Raw genomic sequence first — 16,391 nt, 5'->3', positions numbered from 1 at the left:
AAATGTTATAAATTGATTTGCATTTTAATGAGGGAAATAAGAAGTTGACCCCCTCTCAATCAGAAAGATTTCTGGCTCCCAGGTGTCTTTTATACAGGTAACGAGCTGAGATTAGGAGCACACTCTTAAAGGGAGTGCTCCTAATCTCAGTTTGTTACCTGTATAAAAGACACCTGTCCACAGAAGCAATCAATCAATCAGATTCCAAACTCTCCACCATGGCCAAGACCAAAGAGCTCTCCAAGGATGTCAGGGACAAGATTGTAGACCTACACAAGGCTGGAATGGGCTACAAGACCATCGCCAAGCAGCTTGGTGAGAAGGTGACAACAGTTGGTGCGATTATTCGCAAATGGAAGAAACACAAAAGACTGTCAATCTCCCTCGGCCTGGGGCTCCATGCAAGATCTCACCTCGTGGAGTTGCAATGATCATGAGAACGGTGAGGAATCAGCCCAGAACTACACGGGAGGATCTTGTCAATGATCTCAAGGCAGCTGGGACCATAGTCACCAAGAAAACAATTGGTAACACACTACGCCGTGAAGGACTGAAATCCTGCAGCGCCCGCAAGGTCCCCCTGCTCAAGAAAGCACATATACAGGGCCGTCTGAAGTTTGCCAATGAACATCTGAATGATTCAGAGGAGAACTGGGTGAAAGTGTTGTGGTCAGATGAGACCAAAATGGAGCTCTTTGGCATCAACTCAACTCGCAGTGTTTGGAGGAGGAGGAATGCTGCCTATGACCCCAAGAACACCATCCCCACCGTCAAACATGGAGGTGGAAACATTATGCTTTGGGGGTGTTTTTCTGCTAAGGGGACAGGACAACTTCACCGCATCAAAGGGACGATGGACGGGCCATGTACTGTGAAATCTTGGGTGAGAACCTCCTTCCCTCAGCCAGGGCATTGAAAATGGGTTGTGGATGGGTATTCCAGCATGACAATGACCCAAAACACGTAGTCAAGGCAACAAAGGAGTGGCTCAAGAAGAAGCACATTAAGGTGCTGGAGTGGCCTAGCCAGTCTCCAGACCTTAATCCCATAGAAAATATGTGGAGGGAGCTGAAGGTTCAAGTTGCCAAACGTCAGTCTCAAAACCTTAATGACTTGGAGAAGATCTGCAAAGAGGAGTGGGACAAAATCCCTCCTCAGATGTGTGCAAACCTGGTGGCCAACTACAAGAAACGTCTGACCTCTGTGATTGCCAACAAGGGTTTTGCCACCAAGTACTAAGTCATGTTTTGCAGAGGGGTCAAATACTTATTTCCCTCATTAAAAAGCAAATCAAATCATAAGATTTTTGACATGTGTTTTTCTGGATTTTGTTGTTGTTATTCTGTCTCCCACTGTTCAAATAAACGTACCATTAAAATTATAGACTGATCATTTCTTTGTCAGTGGGCAAACTTACAAAATCAGCAGGGGATCAAATACTTTTTTCCCTCATATGAGATGAGTAATGCAAGATATGTAAACATTATTAAAGTGACTAGTGATCCATTTCTTAAAGTGGCCAGTGATTTCAATAGGCAGCAGCAGCCTCTAATGTGCTAGTGATGGCTATTTAACAGTCTTATGGCCTTGAGATAGAAGCTGTATTTCATTCTCTCGGTCACAGCTTTGATGCACCTGTACTGACCTCGCCTTCCGGATGATATAGGGTGAACAGGCAGTGGCTCGGGTGGTTGATGTCCTTGATGATCTTTTTGGCCTTCCTGTGACATCGGGTGCTGTTGGTGTCATGGAGGGCGGGTAGTTTGCCCCCGGTAATGTGTTCGGGAGACCGCACCACCCTCTGGAGAGCCCTGTGGTTGCGGGCGGTGCAGTTGCCGTACCAGGCGGTGATACAGCCCGACAGGATGCTCTCAATTGTGCATCTGTAATAGTTTGTGAGGGTTTTAGGTGTCAAGCCAAATTTCTTCAGCCTCCTGAGGTTGAAGAGGCTCTGTTGCGCCTTCTTCACCACACTGTCTGCGTGGGTGGACCATTTCAGTTTGTCAGTGATGTGTACGCCAAGGAACTTGAAGCTGTCCACCTTCTCCACTGCGGTCCCGTCTATGTGGATAGGGGGGTGCACCCTCTGCTGTTTCCTGAAGTCCATGATAATCTCCTTTGTTTTGTTAACGTTGAGTTAGAAGTTATTTTCCTGGTACGACACTCCCAGAGCCCTCACCTCCTCCCTGTAGGTGGTCTCGTCATTGTTGGTAATCAAGCCTACTACTGTTGTGTCGTCTGCAAACTTGATGATTGAGTTGAAGGCGTGCTTGGCCACGCAGTCATGGGTGAACAGGGAGTACAGGAGGGGACTGAGCATGCACCCTTGTGGGGCCCCATTGTTGAGGATGGGGCCCCAATGTTTCCTACCTTCACCACCTGGGGGCAGCCCGTCAGGAAGTCCACGACCCAGTTGCACAAGGTGGGGTTCAGACCCAGGGCCTCGAGCTTAATGATGAGCTTGGAGGGTACTATGGTGTTGAATGCTGAGCTGTAGTCAATTAACATCATTCTTACATAGGTATTCCTCTTGTCCAAATGGAATAGGGCAGTGTGCAGTGTGATGGCAATTGCATCGTCTGTGGATCTATTGGGGCGGTAAGCAAATTGAAGTGGGTCTAGGGTGACAGGTAAGGTAGAGGTGATATGATCCTTTACTAGTCTCTCAAAGCACTTCATGATGACAGAGGTGAGTGCTACGGGGCGATCGTAATTTAGTTCAGTTACCTTTGCTTTCTTGGGTACAGGAACAATGGTGGCCATCTTGAAGCATGTGGGGACATCAGTCTGGGATAGGGAGAGATTGAATATGTCTGTAAACGCACCAGCCAGCTGGTCTGCGCATGCTCTGAGGACGCGGCTAGGGATGCCGTCTGGGCCGGCAGCCTTGCGGGGGTTAACATGCTTAAATGTCTTACTCACGTCGTCTACACCTCTCATCACCCCGAGAACACCATCGGCAGGGACTGGGAAACTGGTCAGAATTGAAGGAACGATGGATGGCACTAAATACAGGGACATTCTTGAGGGAAACATGTTTCAGTCTTTCAGAGATTTGAGACTGGGACGGAGGTTCACCTTCCAGCAGGACAATGACCCTAAGCATACTGCTAAAGCAACACTCGAGTGGTTTAAGGGGAAACATTTAAATGTCTTGGAATGGCCTAGTCAAAGCCCAGACCTCAATCCAATTGAGAATCTGTGGTATGACTTAAAGATTGCTGTACACCAGCGGAACCCATCCAACTTGAAGGAGCTGGAGCAGTTTTGCCTTGAATAATGGGCAAAAATCCCAGTGGCTAGATGTGCCAAGCTTATAGAGACATACCCCAAGAGACTTGCAGCTGTAATTGCTGCAAAAGGTGTCTCTACAAAGTATTGACTTTGGGGGGGGATATATATTCACGCTCAAGTTTTCAGTTTTTTTGTCTTATTTCTTGTTTGATTCACAATAAGAAATATTTTGCATCTTCAAAGTGGCAGGCATGTTGTGTGAATTGAATGATACAAACCCCCCAAAAATCAGGTTTTATGGCAACAAAATAGGAAAAATGCCAAGGGGGATGAATACTTTCGCAAGCCACTGTAACATAGATTTATTTGGGCTGTAGGAATCCAACAACGTTTTATTTACAAGGAGCACGTGTGCACCTAAGTTGAAAAATGTAGGCGCACACAAATAAATTTAGGAGCACAATGAAAAATATTTGAGGTAATAAAGCTAGAATCCTTCATTTTTCTAGGTGCAACAAATCCAGGTCGCACAGCAAAATATTTAGGTGCATATGCGAGTTAAATGGCCTCACTGTAGAGCCCCGTACCTCCGGGGGAGTTGTGGCATAATCCTGCTACTCCGATACAGATGGTTTTAGGATGATGAGACGTGTATTTAACCCACGGGGGGTCAGGGTTAACAACATAAGCAACCAGAACAAAGGCACTCTCTCTCACTCTCGCTCTATGTCCGTCTCTCTCTTTCTCTAACACACACACACACTCTCTCGCTCTCTTTTTTTTGGTCATTATATCTCTTTCTACCTCTCAACCCCCCCCCCCCCCAGAGTCCTGAAATTGTCCTCTAAATTACCCCAATAATTAGATTAAAGGGAGGGAGGTAGAGAGGGGGGATAGAGAGAATGTTAGAGAGTGATTCTGTGAGGATGTGATAGCGAGCGAGAGAGGGAGCGGAAGATAAGGATCAGCGCTGCAGAAATGCACTCTTGGGCCGTGAGTAATTGTTCTGTCCCCAGTAGCATTAGCTGTCATGATAATGGAATATGCACAGAGATTGATACCCTGGGTTGCCGGTCAGAAAAGGAAGGATCATTTAAACAGGGTGCACTCTCGTAGTCACCACATCAGTATGGACTCACATGTATTGTGTATACACACACACCTCATCTGTACACACACATGCTCTGGGCGCACATACACGCACGCGCACACACACAGGTCAGGTTGGGTGTTTGTTAACACACCAACCTCTGTGTGAAAGGGCCATTGGGGAGGAGCAATTATGTCCTACTTACCCCAAATGGTTTGGCTTTTGACCAATGTTAGAGTAGTAGGTTGGGTATATTTCGGAACAAATTCACTGTTTGTTGTGCCTCAACTATGGGGACTTTTTACAAATACTTTTGAGAGATAGCCCACTTAATAAGAATAGCTGATCCTTTAACGTCCTAACCTTAGAATATTACACAAAAGCTGTGTGTTGGGAGACCATAGTACAGCTATTGATTTGTTACCATGATTACAACTATTCAATTCTGGAGTACAACTCTTGTTGAGTAGAACACTGCCTGATCCATGGTTTTGGCCTATTTGTTGAAAGCATCACTCCAACACTTCGTTATTGAACATTTCATTTGTTCTTTTTGGATGTAATGTTCTTATCTTAATGTACTTTTTCATTTATCTCTCTGGCTGTAATTTTGGACTATCGCATATTGTCTTGTTTCTTTATTGCAATAAAAATAGAAAGAGTAACACATTTTTTTCCCTCTCAGGTCGAACCAGATGCAGGACAGGGTCACTCTGATAAAGGGCAGGATTGAGGAGGTCAAACTGCCCGTTGAGAAGGTGGACATCATCATCTCAGAATGGATGGTCAGTTCACTGTTCGCACTCATTATTTTAGTTGTTTATTTTAGGTTCAGTTATCACATGAATAATTACAGGTTGTGGTTTAAAAAAATGTGATGGACATGACAATGATACTGTATCTTGTTCGAAAGATTTCCTGAATCGTCTTGAATTTAAATGGAAATGCCCCAAACCCTAACAAATTATATTGTTATTCTAACTGTGCTCTGAACAATATCTCAACATACAGTATCATCAGTAGTAGCAGCAGTGACTATTTTAAACATGGCATGTATAGAATTAGCCCCGGCCATGTCCCCTCCTGAATACTTAACCAGGGAAGGAGAGTTACTTGGAATCGCTCTGAGCACTGATGCCCATTCGTCAGCCAGATCCTCGCCGACGATACGGACGAAGGGGTTGAAAGTTGAATACTCCGCTGAAGTCATCCTTAATTCATGAGCAGGCCGTATCTGTCCCCACTCAAGTCCCGCACCAGCTTTCACCAAACCCCCGGGGTCACACGCAGGGGTCACAGAACAGAGCATTGCGGTTCGCACGGACGCTCATGCCGTTACCAGGGGAAATAGAAATTCTCTAATGACACTGGCTCACCGAACGCTAATAAATCTGAGAATCCTCCTGTCACTTCTCATCGCCGCAGCGACTTTGGACATTCCTCAAAGAGCGGAGGGCCCCAAAACGCTGCCCTAGGATCTGCCTGTGTAAAGTGGAGAAATGACAGCCCTCGCCGAGTCGTAAATTAACTGAGTCTGCGTTAGACCTTATTGGCGGTAAGTAGAAGTAAGTCTGAGTCCCGACAGCAAGAGACTGATGTAGCCCCATGTCTTACAGTGGTTTAGACCCATCAAGGTCTGTCTTCAAGTTGTCATCAATGGGATTTTAATCAGAATACCAGTCCTTTATAGATGTGATCTGATGTATTTACCAACAGCGTGATATAAATCACTTATTTTAATACCTCAAGAAGTTGTTCTTGCATCATGACTTTAACTTATCAATTTGTCATATTAGCCAACCACCAGTGTGTAGCACTGTACACCTGAACACATGCCTGGTGTGAGGCTTGACTTTGATGACCTTGTGTAGATGCTTTACTCATAGACTAGAGTGATTTTGGCAGAACCTAGGGCTATGCTGATCCCCATGCCAAGGTGTCAGGCTGTGAACGCTGTAATACATCACTAAACTGCCCCCCTATGCCCCCCAGCCCTGTCCAGCACACAGAGGATACACACACACACACAGATGACCAACGCACACTCACGGGTACACGCGCGCACACACACATGCACACACACCCAAAGAGCACAGGGGCGGACAGAGGAGAGCAGTGCCAGCCAAGTACCCTGAGCCTCCTAATGCTTCCAACAGGGGACAGGGAATATGGGTCATACCTCTGCCAACCAGCATAAGGGGTGGTAGGGATATACAGCAGGCACATCACTAAAATTAGACACTTCTAGAGAACATGACTGCTTCTTTTCACTCTTGAAGTGATAGGAGAATATTAAAGGCACGTAACACAGTTTAATTCAGTTTGATTTGGAGTACTTTTTACAAATATTAGACTCGCCATGGAGAAATATCTGTTATCTCTGAGATAATTACAACATTTGGAAAACAATGGCAAAGAAATCCTCCTTTTAGGTTAAGGGAACATTTGTCATATGCTACTACTCGTACATTTACATTTACATCATTTAGCAGACGCTCTTATCCAGAGCAACTTACAAATTGGTAGTGTGTGATTGAAAATATTGGCACTAGGTGAAGCCTATTCAGTAATACACACATTACGAGTTAACTGGGTGATGCAAAGTGATCCATCCAGTAAGGTCTCTCTACCCTGATGGAGAAGCGACAAGTTCCATCAGCAAATGTCTGAACTTCTGGCAGTCTCCCACTTTCAGACTAGACAATGGGGGGATCACTCGGGCTGGTGATTAATGGGGGTGGGGTGGAGGTGGAGGGGGGTTCATTTTGTGAAACAAGTCGCCTGTCTACCTAGCCAGAGTTTTATTTGAGAGATGGCCTTTAGCCGTGCCACTGTTGTTTCATAACTCAAAGCATTGATCTGTTCCTCTCTTTCTTCTTTCTTTCTCTCTGTCCCAAATGGCACTTTATTTCATATATAGTGCACTACTTTTGACTAGGGGCCACAGGGCTTTGATCAGAAGTAGTGCACTATGTAGGGAATAAGGTTCCATTTGGGATGAAGCCAGAGATTAGAGACTTCTGACAGGGGAGGAAGGGCTGAATTACTGAGAAGCTAAATAAAGATTGTCACCTAGAGATCAATCAAGTCTGATGGGTCTAGGTGATTGTTTTCTGATGGGAGGAGTGGGGAGGACTCTCATGAGTGAAGTTGGCTTTTAGAATCAGTTTTGTGGCCTTGATCCCTCATGTTTTAGGTGTAGGGAAATGGTGCTGGAGAGAAACTTTCGGGGCTGAAGTTTTAATATGGAAATCCACATCTGCAGTGCCTTCCAAACTATTCATCCCCCTTGGCGTTTTTCCTATTTTGTTGCATTACAACCTATAATTTAAATTGATTTTTATTTGGATTTCACGTAATGGACATACACAAAAGTGTCCAAATTGGTGAAGTGAAATAAAAAAAATACTTAGTTAAATAAAGTCCACCTGTGTGCAATCTAAGTGTCACATGATCTGTCACATGATCTCAGTATATATACACCTGTTCTGAAAGGCCCCAGAGTCTTCAACACAACTAAGCAAGGGGCACCACCAAGCAAGCAGCACCATGAAGACCAAGGAGCTCTCCAAACAGGTCAGGGACAGAGTTGTGGAGAAGTACAGATCATGTTTGGGTTATAAAAAAATATCCCAAACTTTGAACATCCCACGGGGCACCATTAAATCCATTATAAAAAAATTGAAAGAATATGGCACCACAACAAACCTGCCAAGAGAGGGCTGCCCACCAAAACTCACGGACCAGGCAAGGAGGGCATTAATCAGAGAGGCAACAAAGAGACCAAAGATAACCCTGAAGGAGCTGCAAAGCTCCACAGCGGAGATTGGAGTATCTGTCCATAGGACCACTTTAAGCCGTACACTCCACAGAGCTGGACTTTACAGAAGAGTGGCCAGAAAGAAGCCATTGCTTAAAGAAAAAAATAAGCAAACACGTTTGGTGTTCGCCAAAAGGCATGTGGGAGTCTCCCCAAACATATGGAAGAAGATACTCTGGTCAGATGAGACTAAAATTGAGCTTTTTGGCCATCAAGGAAAACGCTATGTCTGGCGCAAACCCAACAGCTCTCATCACTCCGAGAACACCATCCCCACAGTGAAGAATGGTGGTGGCAGCATCATGCTGTGAGGATGTTTTTCATCGGCAGGGACTGGGAAACTGGTCAGAATTGAAGGAATGATGGATGGCGCTAAATACAGGGAAATTCTTGAGGGAAACCTGTTTCAGTCTTCCAGAGATTTGAGTCTGGGACAGAGGTTCACCTTCCAGCAGGACAATCCCAGTGGCTAGATGTGCCAAGCTTATAGAGACATACCCCAAGAGATTTGCAGTTTTAATTGCTGCAAAAGGTGGCTCTACAAAGTATTGACTTTGAGGGGGTGAATAGTTATGCATGCTCAAGTTTTCTGTTGTTTTTGTCTTATTTCTTGTTTGTTTCACAATAAAAAATATTTTCCATCTTCAAAGTGGTAGGCATGATGATGATACAAACCCCCAACAAAATCCATTTAAATTCCAGGTTGTAAGGGAACAAAATAGGAAAAATGCAAAGGGGGATGAATACTTTCGCAAGCCACTGTAGGTCTCTGCAGTGTGAGTGCAATGCCTAATTCCATTGGTTGGCCTAGGTCACTGGGAAGTGAATAGCAAATGACGGTTAATAGAACATGAAGCAGGGTGAGCTTGACTTGTAAAGAAGGCTTTCAGAAAATCAAAACGTTTCTCCGGAAGGCGGTAGGTACAGTGGGGAAAAAAAGTATTTAGTCAGCCACCAATTGTGCAAGTTCTCCCACTTAAAAAGATGAGAGAGGCCTGTAATTTTCATCATAGGTACACGTCAAATATGACAGACAAAATGAGAATTTTTTTCCAGAAAATCACATTGTAGGATTTTTAATGAATTTATTTGCAAATTATGGTGGAAAATAAGTATTTGGTCGATAACAAAAGTTTCTCAATACTTTGTTATATACCCTTTGTTGGCAATGACACAGGTCAAACGTTTTCTGTAAGTCTTCACAAGGTTTTCACACACTGTTGCTGGTATTTTGGCCCATTCCTCCATGCAGATCTCCTCTAGAGCAGTGATGTTTTGGGGCTGTCGCTGGGCAACACAGACTTTCAACTCCCCTCCAAAGATTTTCTATGGGGTTGAGATCTGGAGACTGGCTAGGCCACTCCAGGACCTTGAAATGCTTCTTACGAAGCCACTCCTTCGTTGCCCGGGCGATGTGTTTGGGATAATTGTCATGCTGAAAGACCCAGCCACGTTTCATCTTCAATGCCCTTGCTGATGGAAGGAGGTTTTCACTCAAAATCTCACGATACATGGCCCCATTCATTCTTTCCTTTACACGGATCAGTCGTCCTGGTCCCTTTGCAGAAAAACAGCCCCAAAGCATGATGTTTCCACCCCCATGCTTCACAGTAGGTATGGTGTTCTTTGGATGCAACTCAGCATTCTTTGTCCTCCAAACACGACGAGTTGAGTTTTTACCAAAAAGTTATATTTTGGTTTCATCTGACCATATGACATTCTCCTAATCCTCTTCTGGATCATCCAAATGCACTCTAGCAAACTTCAGACGGGCGTGGACATGTACTGGCTTAAGCAGGGGGACACGTCTGGCACTGCAGGATTTGAGTCCCTGGCGGCGTAGTGTGTTACTGATGGTAGGCTTTGTTACTTTGGTCCCAGCTCTCTGCAGGTCATTCACTCGGTCCCCCTGTGTGGTTCTGGGATTCTTGTGATCATTTTGACCCCACGGGGTGAGATATTGCGTGGAGCCCCAGATCGAGGGAGATTATCAGTGGTCTTGTATGTCTTCCATTTCCTAATAATTGCTCCCACAGTTGATGTCTTCAAACCAAGCTGCTTACCTATTGCAGATTCAGTCTTCCCAGCCTGGTGCAGGTCTACAATTTTGTTTCTGGTGTCCTTTGACAGCTCTTTGGTCTTGGCCATAGTGGAGTTTGGAGTGTGACTGTTTGAGGTTGTGGACAGGTGTCTTTTATACTGATAGCAAGTTCAAACAGGTGCCATTAATACAGGTAACGAGTGGAGGACAGAGGAGCCTCTTAAAGAAGAAGTTACAGGTCTGTGAGAGCCAGAAATCTTGCTTGTTTGTAGGTGACCAAATACTTATTTTCCACCATAATTTGCAAATAAATTCATTAAAAATCCTACAATGTGATTTTCTGGGAAAAAAAATCTCAATTTGTCTGTCATAGTTGACGTGTACCTATGATGAAGATTACAGGCCTCTCTCATCTTTTTAAGTGGGAGAACTTGCACAATTGGTGGCTGACTAAATACTTTTTTCCCCCACTGTAATTGAATTGAGAAAAAGGCACTTTTCATAACCTATGAAGCAAAAGGAAGACATGAAGGACTTTGGCTTAACTGTTGTGCTCTGTAGATTTGACTATTTTAAGAGGATTTTTCTTGAAGTGGGCAAAGTTTGCCTAGACGTCCACTTTGGAGGGCACCAGAGTTTGTTTGGGGAGAGTTCAACACATGCGGGCGCACGCACGCACACACACTGACTGTGTGCGGTAGATCTGTGGAGCCAAATTAATGGCAGCCTCTCCCCTCTAGCCTCAATATCAGTAATAGGAGTCTCACCTGCCCAAGTAGAGGACAGCAGTAATCAGTCATCCTGTCGGACTGACTGTCACTTACTCACACATGCATAGGCACATACACACATGGTGACACATACACACTCACACAGAGACACACACTTGAAAACACAAACATACGCACATCCACATTCACACACACATGCTGAACATTATTTTGAATTGACCTTAACCAGCTTTAGGTTTTCAAATCAAATCAAGCTTTATTTATACATACAGCACATTTCAGACATGGAATGTAACTTAATGTGCTTCACAGGAAAAACAAATATACTCTGAAAATAAAAGCTGAAATATTTACTACACAACAAACATAAGATAAAAAACAAAATAATGACAAAAGCAAAGCTAAAAATACGTTTTCAGATATTTTTAAATATGTCCACAAAATACTTTCTCTACCTCCAAGACAATGGGTCATAAAAATTGCTCTCAACACTTACTTTAAGTGTGATACCATGTGACATAGCAGGACTAGAAAAGTACTGCTCCCCTCTCTCTTACTCTCTTAACTCTGGACCCAAAGGAGGGAGAAGGACCACCAAATCGAGCAGGCCGACCACAAGCCCTGGACCTTTGCCTTTAATGGCCAGAACTGGTAACTGATAAATTAGGGAAAGGGTAGCTTTAAGAGAATAGTACCTGTAATCCAGTACAGAAATTGGGACGGAAGTGCCCATGCACTAAACAGGATCAGGAGAATAATTAATCTTAGAAGGAAATATACACAATGAGGAAAGTAATCATGCTGTTTTTATGTGGCTGCTATGAAAGTGAACTGTTTGCGTGTGATCAGGGGTGTGTTCATTCTGCCGATTCTGTTGAAAAACATTTCTTAAATGGAAGCTAACCGAACAAAACGGGGATAAAAATAACTGAATTTGTCTAATAGAAACTCTCATTTGCAACTGTTGGACTAATGATTACACCCTAAATCAGCTAGATGCAGGCAAGAGTGTGCAAGGTGGTATTGAATGTGTCACTGTCTGTCACCTTGATTACTCAAAATTCTCTCGACCTGTGCAACTACGTTGTAAACTTTAATTCATAGGCAAGGTTGTAGCAACCTGATGTAGTAGCCTAAACCTATCGATGTAACGTTGAGCTGGGCGAATGGAATATGAATGACAGTCATCCAATATGCTGTAATAGAAATAAGGCCATGCTCATAAAACAAATAATCATCCTCCCTCATCTTAAACGGCACCAACCTCCACTGGTCTGAATGCACTACATCTTTAGTCTAATAATTTTCCCATAATCTCCAAACTGTTCTCTTTTAGCTGCTACCATGGTAATACATATGGTTTCCATATTTATCCTGTAAGAAACATTTCAATTTAGCCCTATCTATAAAGGCCAATTCCTACGAGTGTAGGGGTTAATAGCATTAGTTAATCGCGATTAATCGCAATGAATTTGCTCAAATATGGCCCTAAAGAATTTTCCATTTAAAAAGCAGTGTATTGAGGTAGATGCTTTGATTATAAGGGACGGGAACACAAGATTTTGTTTTGATAGCATTTTCACCATAAACAACACAAAAGCTAGTAATGCTCCCAGTGTTCAAGTAGGCCTACTCCCTCTTATCAATGTTCTTGAAGTTTAACACTTTGCACACAGCACACACACAGCTTTAAGTACTGTTAAAGCTTCAGGCATTCTAAATAATACTGGCTCTAAACAACAACAAATGATTTTGGCTGCCCTTAAGTTTTGCTCTATTATATTTTGTTAACATTACACAATAAATGCATGTTTTATGGCGTAAAGTAATTGTCTCTTGTAGAATTTATTTAACTCGGTGGAACTTGATGTGCACCAGATTAATTCATGTAGAAATGAACTGACCAAATTTTGTTTGTCTTTTTTTTGGGCAGAGCTCATTAGAATAATACCCATCATGCTTTGCAACCGTACATGTTAACAATTATATTTTGGTAATTTAGCAGACACTTTTATCAAGCGCGACTTCAGTCAGTACATTCAACTAAGGTAGCTAAACCTTAGGAGCTGGCAGAGAAGCTCATGGATGAGTAAGAAGCAGATGGGAGCACAAAGCTCCCTACTGAAATCTTCACTATACCATTATTAATTGGAAATAAAACTTTAACATGTAAAGAAGTGCTTTTTTTTCATTTAGTAGTTAGGATGAATGCATCTTAAAGAGCTAGAACTGACACAATTGATTCATTTGGGAGGTACTTGTTCTAATTGAGTTTAAATATATTTTTTTTATTTAACCTTCATTTTGACATGAAATACATATTGAGACCTAGGTCTCTTTTCCAAATGCACCCTGTATAATTAAGCATTAAGGCGAGGGGGTGTTGTATATGGCCAATATACCACAGCTGTACTTAAGCACGACGCAACACAGAGTGCTATGACACGGCCCTTAGCCGTGGTATACTGGCCAAATATCACAAACCCCTGAGGTCCCTTATTAGAAAATGGTTACCAATGTAATTAGAGCAGTAATAATAAATGTTTTGTCATACCCGTGGTATACGGTCTGATATACCACCACCTTTAGCCAATAAGCATTCAGGGCTCGAACCACCCAGTTTATAATAACATAAAACACATTAAACACAAAATATATACTGAGCAAAAATATGAATGCAACATGCAACAATTTCAACGATTTTACTGAGTTACAGTTAAAATAAGAAAATCAGTCAATTAAAATAAATTCATTATACCCTAATCTATGGATTTCACATGACTGGGTAGAGCCAGGCCCAGCCACAAATGGGCTTTATATACAGTGCATTCAGAAAAAAAATTGTAGACCTCCACAAGTCTGGGTCATCCTTGGGAGCCATTTCCAAACGCCTGAAGGTACCACGTTCATCTGTACAAACAATAGTACGCAAGTATAAACACCATGGGACCACGCAGCCGTCATACCGCTCAGGAAGGAGACGCTTTCTGTCTCATAGAGATGAACGTACTTTGGTGCGAAAAGTGCAAATAAATCCCAGAACAACAGCAAAGGACCTTGTGAAGATGCTGGAGGAAACAGGTACAAAAGTATCTATATCCACAGTAAAACGAGTCCTATATCGACATAACCTGAAAGGCCGCTCAGCAAGGAAGAAGCCACTGCTCCAAAACCGCCATAAAAAAGCCAGACTACGGTTTGCAACTGCACAGACCTCTGGTCTGATGAAACAAAAATAGAACTGTTTGGCCATAATGACCATCGTTATGTTTGGAGGAAAAAGGGGGAGCTTGCAAGCCGAAGAACACCATCCCAACCGTGAAGCACGGGGGTGGCAGCATCATGCTGTGGAGGTGTTGCAGGAGGGACTGGTGCACTTCACAAAATAGATGGCATCATGAGGAAGGGAAATTATGTGGATATATTGAAGCAACATCTCAAGACATCAGTCAGGAAGTTAAAGCTTGGTCGCAAATGGGTCTTCCAAATGGATAATGACCCCAAGCATACTTCCAAAGTTGTGGCAAAATGGCTTAAGGACAACAAAGTCAAGGTATTGGAGTGGCCATCACAAAGCCCTGACCTCAATCCTATAGAACATTTGTGGGCTGAATTGAAAAATCGTGTGCGAGCAAGGAGGCCTACAAACCTGACTCAGTTACACCAGCTCTGTCATTAGGAATGGGCCAAAATTCACCCAACTTATTGTGGGAAGCTTGTGGAAGGCTACCCGAAACGTTTGACCCAAGTGAAACAATTTAAAGGCAATGCTACCAAATACTAATTGAGTGTATGTAAACTTCTGACCCACTGGGAATGTGATGAAAGAAATAAAAGCTGAAATAAATCATTCTCTCTACTATGATTCTGACATTCTTAAAATAAAGTGGTGATCCTAACCTAAGACAGGGAATTTTTACTAGGATTAAATGTCAGGAATTGTGAAAAACTGAGTTTAAATGTATTTGGCTAAGGTGTATGTAAACTTCCGTCTTCAACTGTATCAGGGGCGTAGGCAATACATTATTATTTTTAAAATACTCCTCGGCACCCCCACCCAGGCCCACCCACCAACAAATTTCTGGCTACGCCCCTGGTATACTTAATACAATACAAAATGCTTGTACCCTCCATAAAAACCAACAAAGTACTGTTTTAGTTTTTATACTGAACAAAAATACAAATGCAACATGTTTCATGAGCTGAAATAAACAACCCCAGAAATGCACAAAAAGCTTACAGTGGGGAAAAAAAGTATTTAGTCAGCCACCAATTGTGCAAGTTCTCCCACTTAAAAAGATGAGAGAGGCCTGTAATTTTCATCATAGGTTCACGTCAACTATGACAGACAAAATGAGAAAAAAAAATCCAGAAAATCACATTGTAAGATTTTTAATGAATTTATTTGCAAATTATGGTGGAAAATAAGTATTTGGTCACCTACAAACAAGCAAGATTTCTGGCTCTCACAGACCTGTAACTTATTCTTTAAGAGGCTCCTCTGTCCTCCACTCGTTACCTGTATTAATGGCACCTGTTTGAACTTGTTATCAGTATAAAAGACACCTGTCCACAACCTCAAACAGTCAGCAAACGGTGAGCAAAAATCCCAGAACCACACAGGGGGACCTAGTGAATGACCTGCAGAGAGCTGGGACCAAAGTAACAAAGCCTACCATCAGTAACACACTACGCCGCCAGGGACTCAAATCCTGCAGTGCCAGACGTGTCCCCCTGCTTAAGCCAGTAGATGTCCAGGCCCGTCTGAAGTTAGCTAGAGTGCATTTGGATGATCCAGAAGAGGATTGGGAGAATGTCATATGGTCAGATGAAACCAAAATAGAACTTTTTGGTAAAAACTCAACTCGTCGTGTTTGGAGGACAAAGAATGCTGAGTTGCATCCGAAGAACACCATACCTACTGTGAAGCATGGGGGTGGAAATATCATGCTTTGGGGCTGTTTTTCTGCAAAGGGACCAGGACGACTGATCCGTGTAAAGGAAAGAATGAATGGGGCCATGTATCGTGAGATTTTGAGTGAAAACCTCCTTCCATCAGCAAGGGCATTGAAGATGAAACGTGGCTGGGTCTTTCAGCATGACAATGATCCCAAACACACCGCCCGGGCAACGAAGGAGTGGCTTCGTAAGAAGCATTTCAAGGTCCTGGAGTGGCCTAGCCAGTCTCCAGATCTCAACCCCATAGAAAATCTTTGGAGGGAGTTGAAAGTCCGTGTTGCCCAGCGACAGCCCCAAAACATCACTGCTCTAGAGGAGATCTGCATGGAGGAATGGGCCAAAATACCAGCAAACAGTGTGTGAAAAGCTTGTGAAGACTTACAGAAAACGTTTGACCTGTGTCATTGCCAACAAAGGGTATATAACAAAGTATTGAGAAACTTTTGTTATTGACCAAATACTTATTTTCCACCATAATTTGCAAATAAATTCATTAAAAATCCTACAATGTGATTT

The 16,391-nt window shown here is 43.0% G+C and overlaps 1 protein-coding gene across 2 annotated transcripts in view; it reads left to right on the top strand.

Moving 5' to 3' along the window:
- The window catches only part of LOC121582252 (protein arginine N-methyltransferase 3), a 131,190-nt gene that overhangs the window by 33,316 nt on the left and 81,483 nt on the right, over positions 1 to 16,391 (top strand). For both annotated transcript variants that reach the window (XM_041897928.2, XM_041897927.2), the window contains exon 10: positions 5,010 to 5,109. In XM_041897928.2, coding sequence (XP_041753862.2) covers positions 5,010 to 5,109 — 100 coding nt within the window. The remainder of the gene's footprint in view (positions 1 to 5,009; positions 5,110 to 16,391) is intronic.

The sequence above is a fragment of the Coregonus clupeaformis genome, chromosome 15, assembly GCF_020615455.1.
Source record: "Coregonus clupeaformis isolate EN_2021a chromosome 15, ASM2061545v1, whole genome shotgun sequence".
Taxonomy (NCBI): Eukaryota; Metazoa; Chordata; class Actinopteri; order Salmoniformes; family Salmonidae; genus Coregonus; species Coregonus clupeaformis.
The sequence above is the reverse complement of the archived record's forward strand: the minus strand, read 5'-3'. Positions and strand labels throughout refer to the sequence as shown.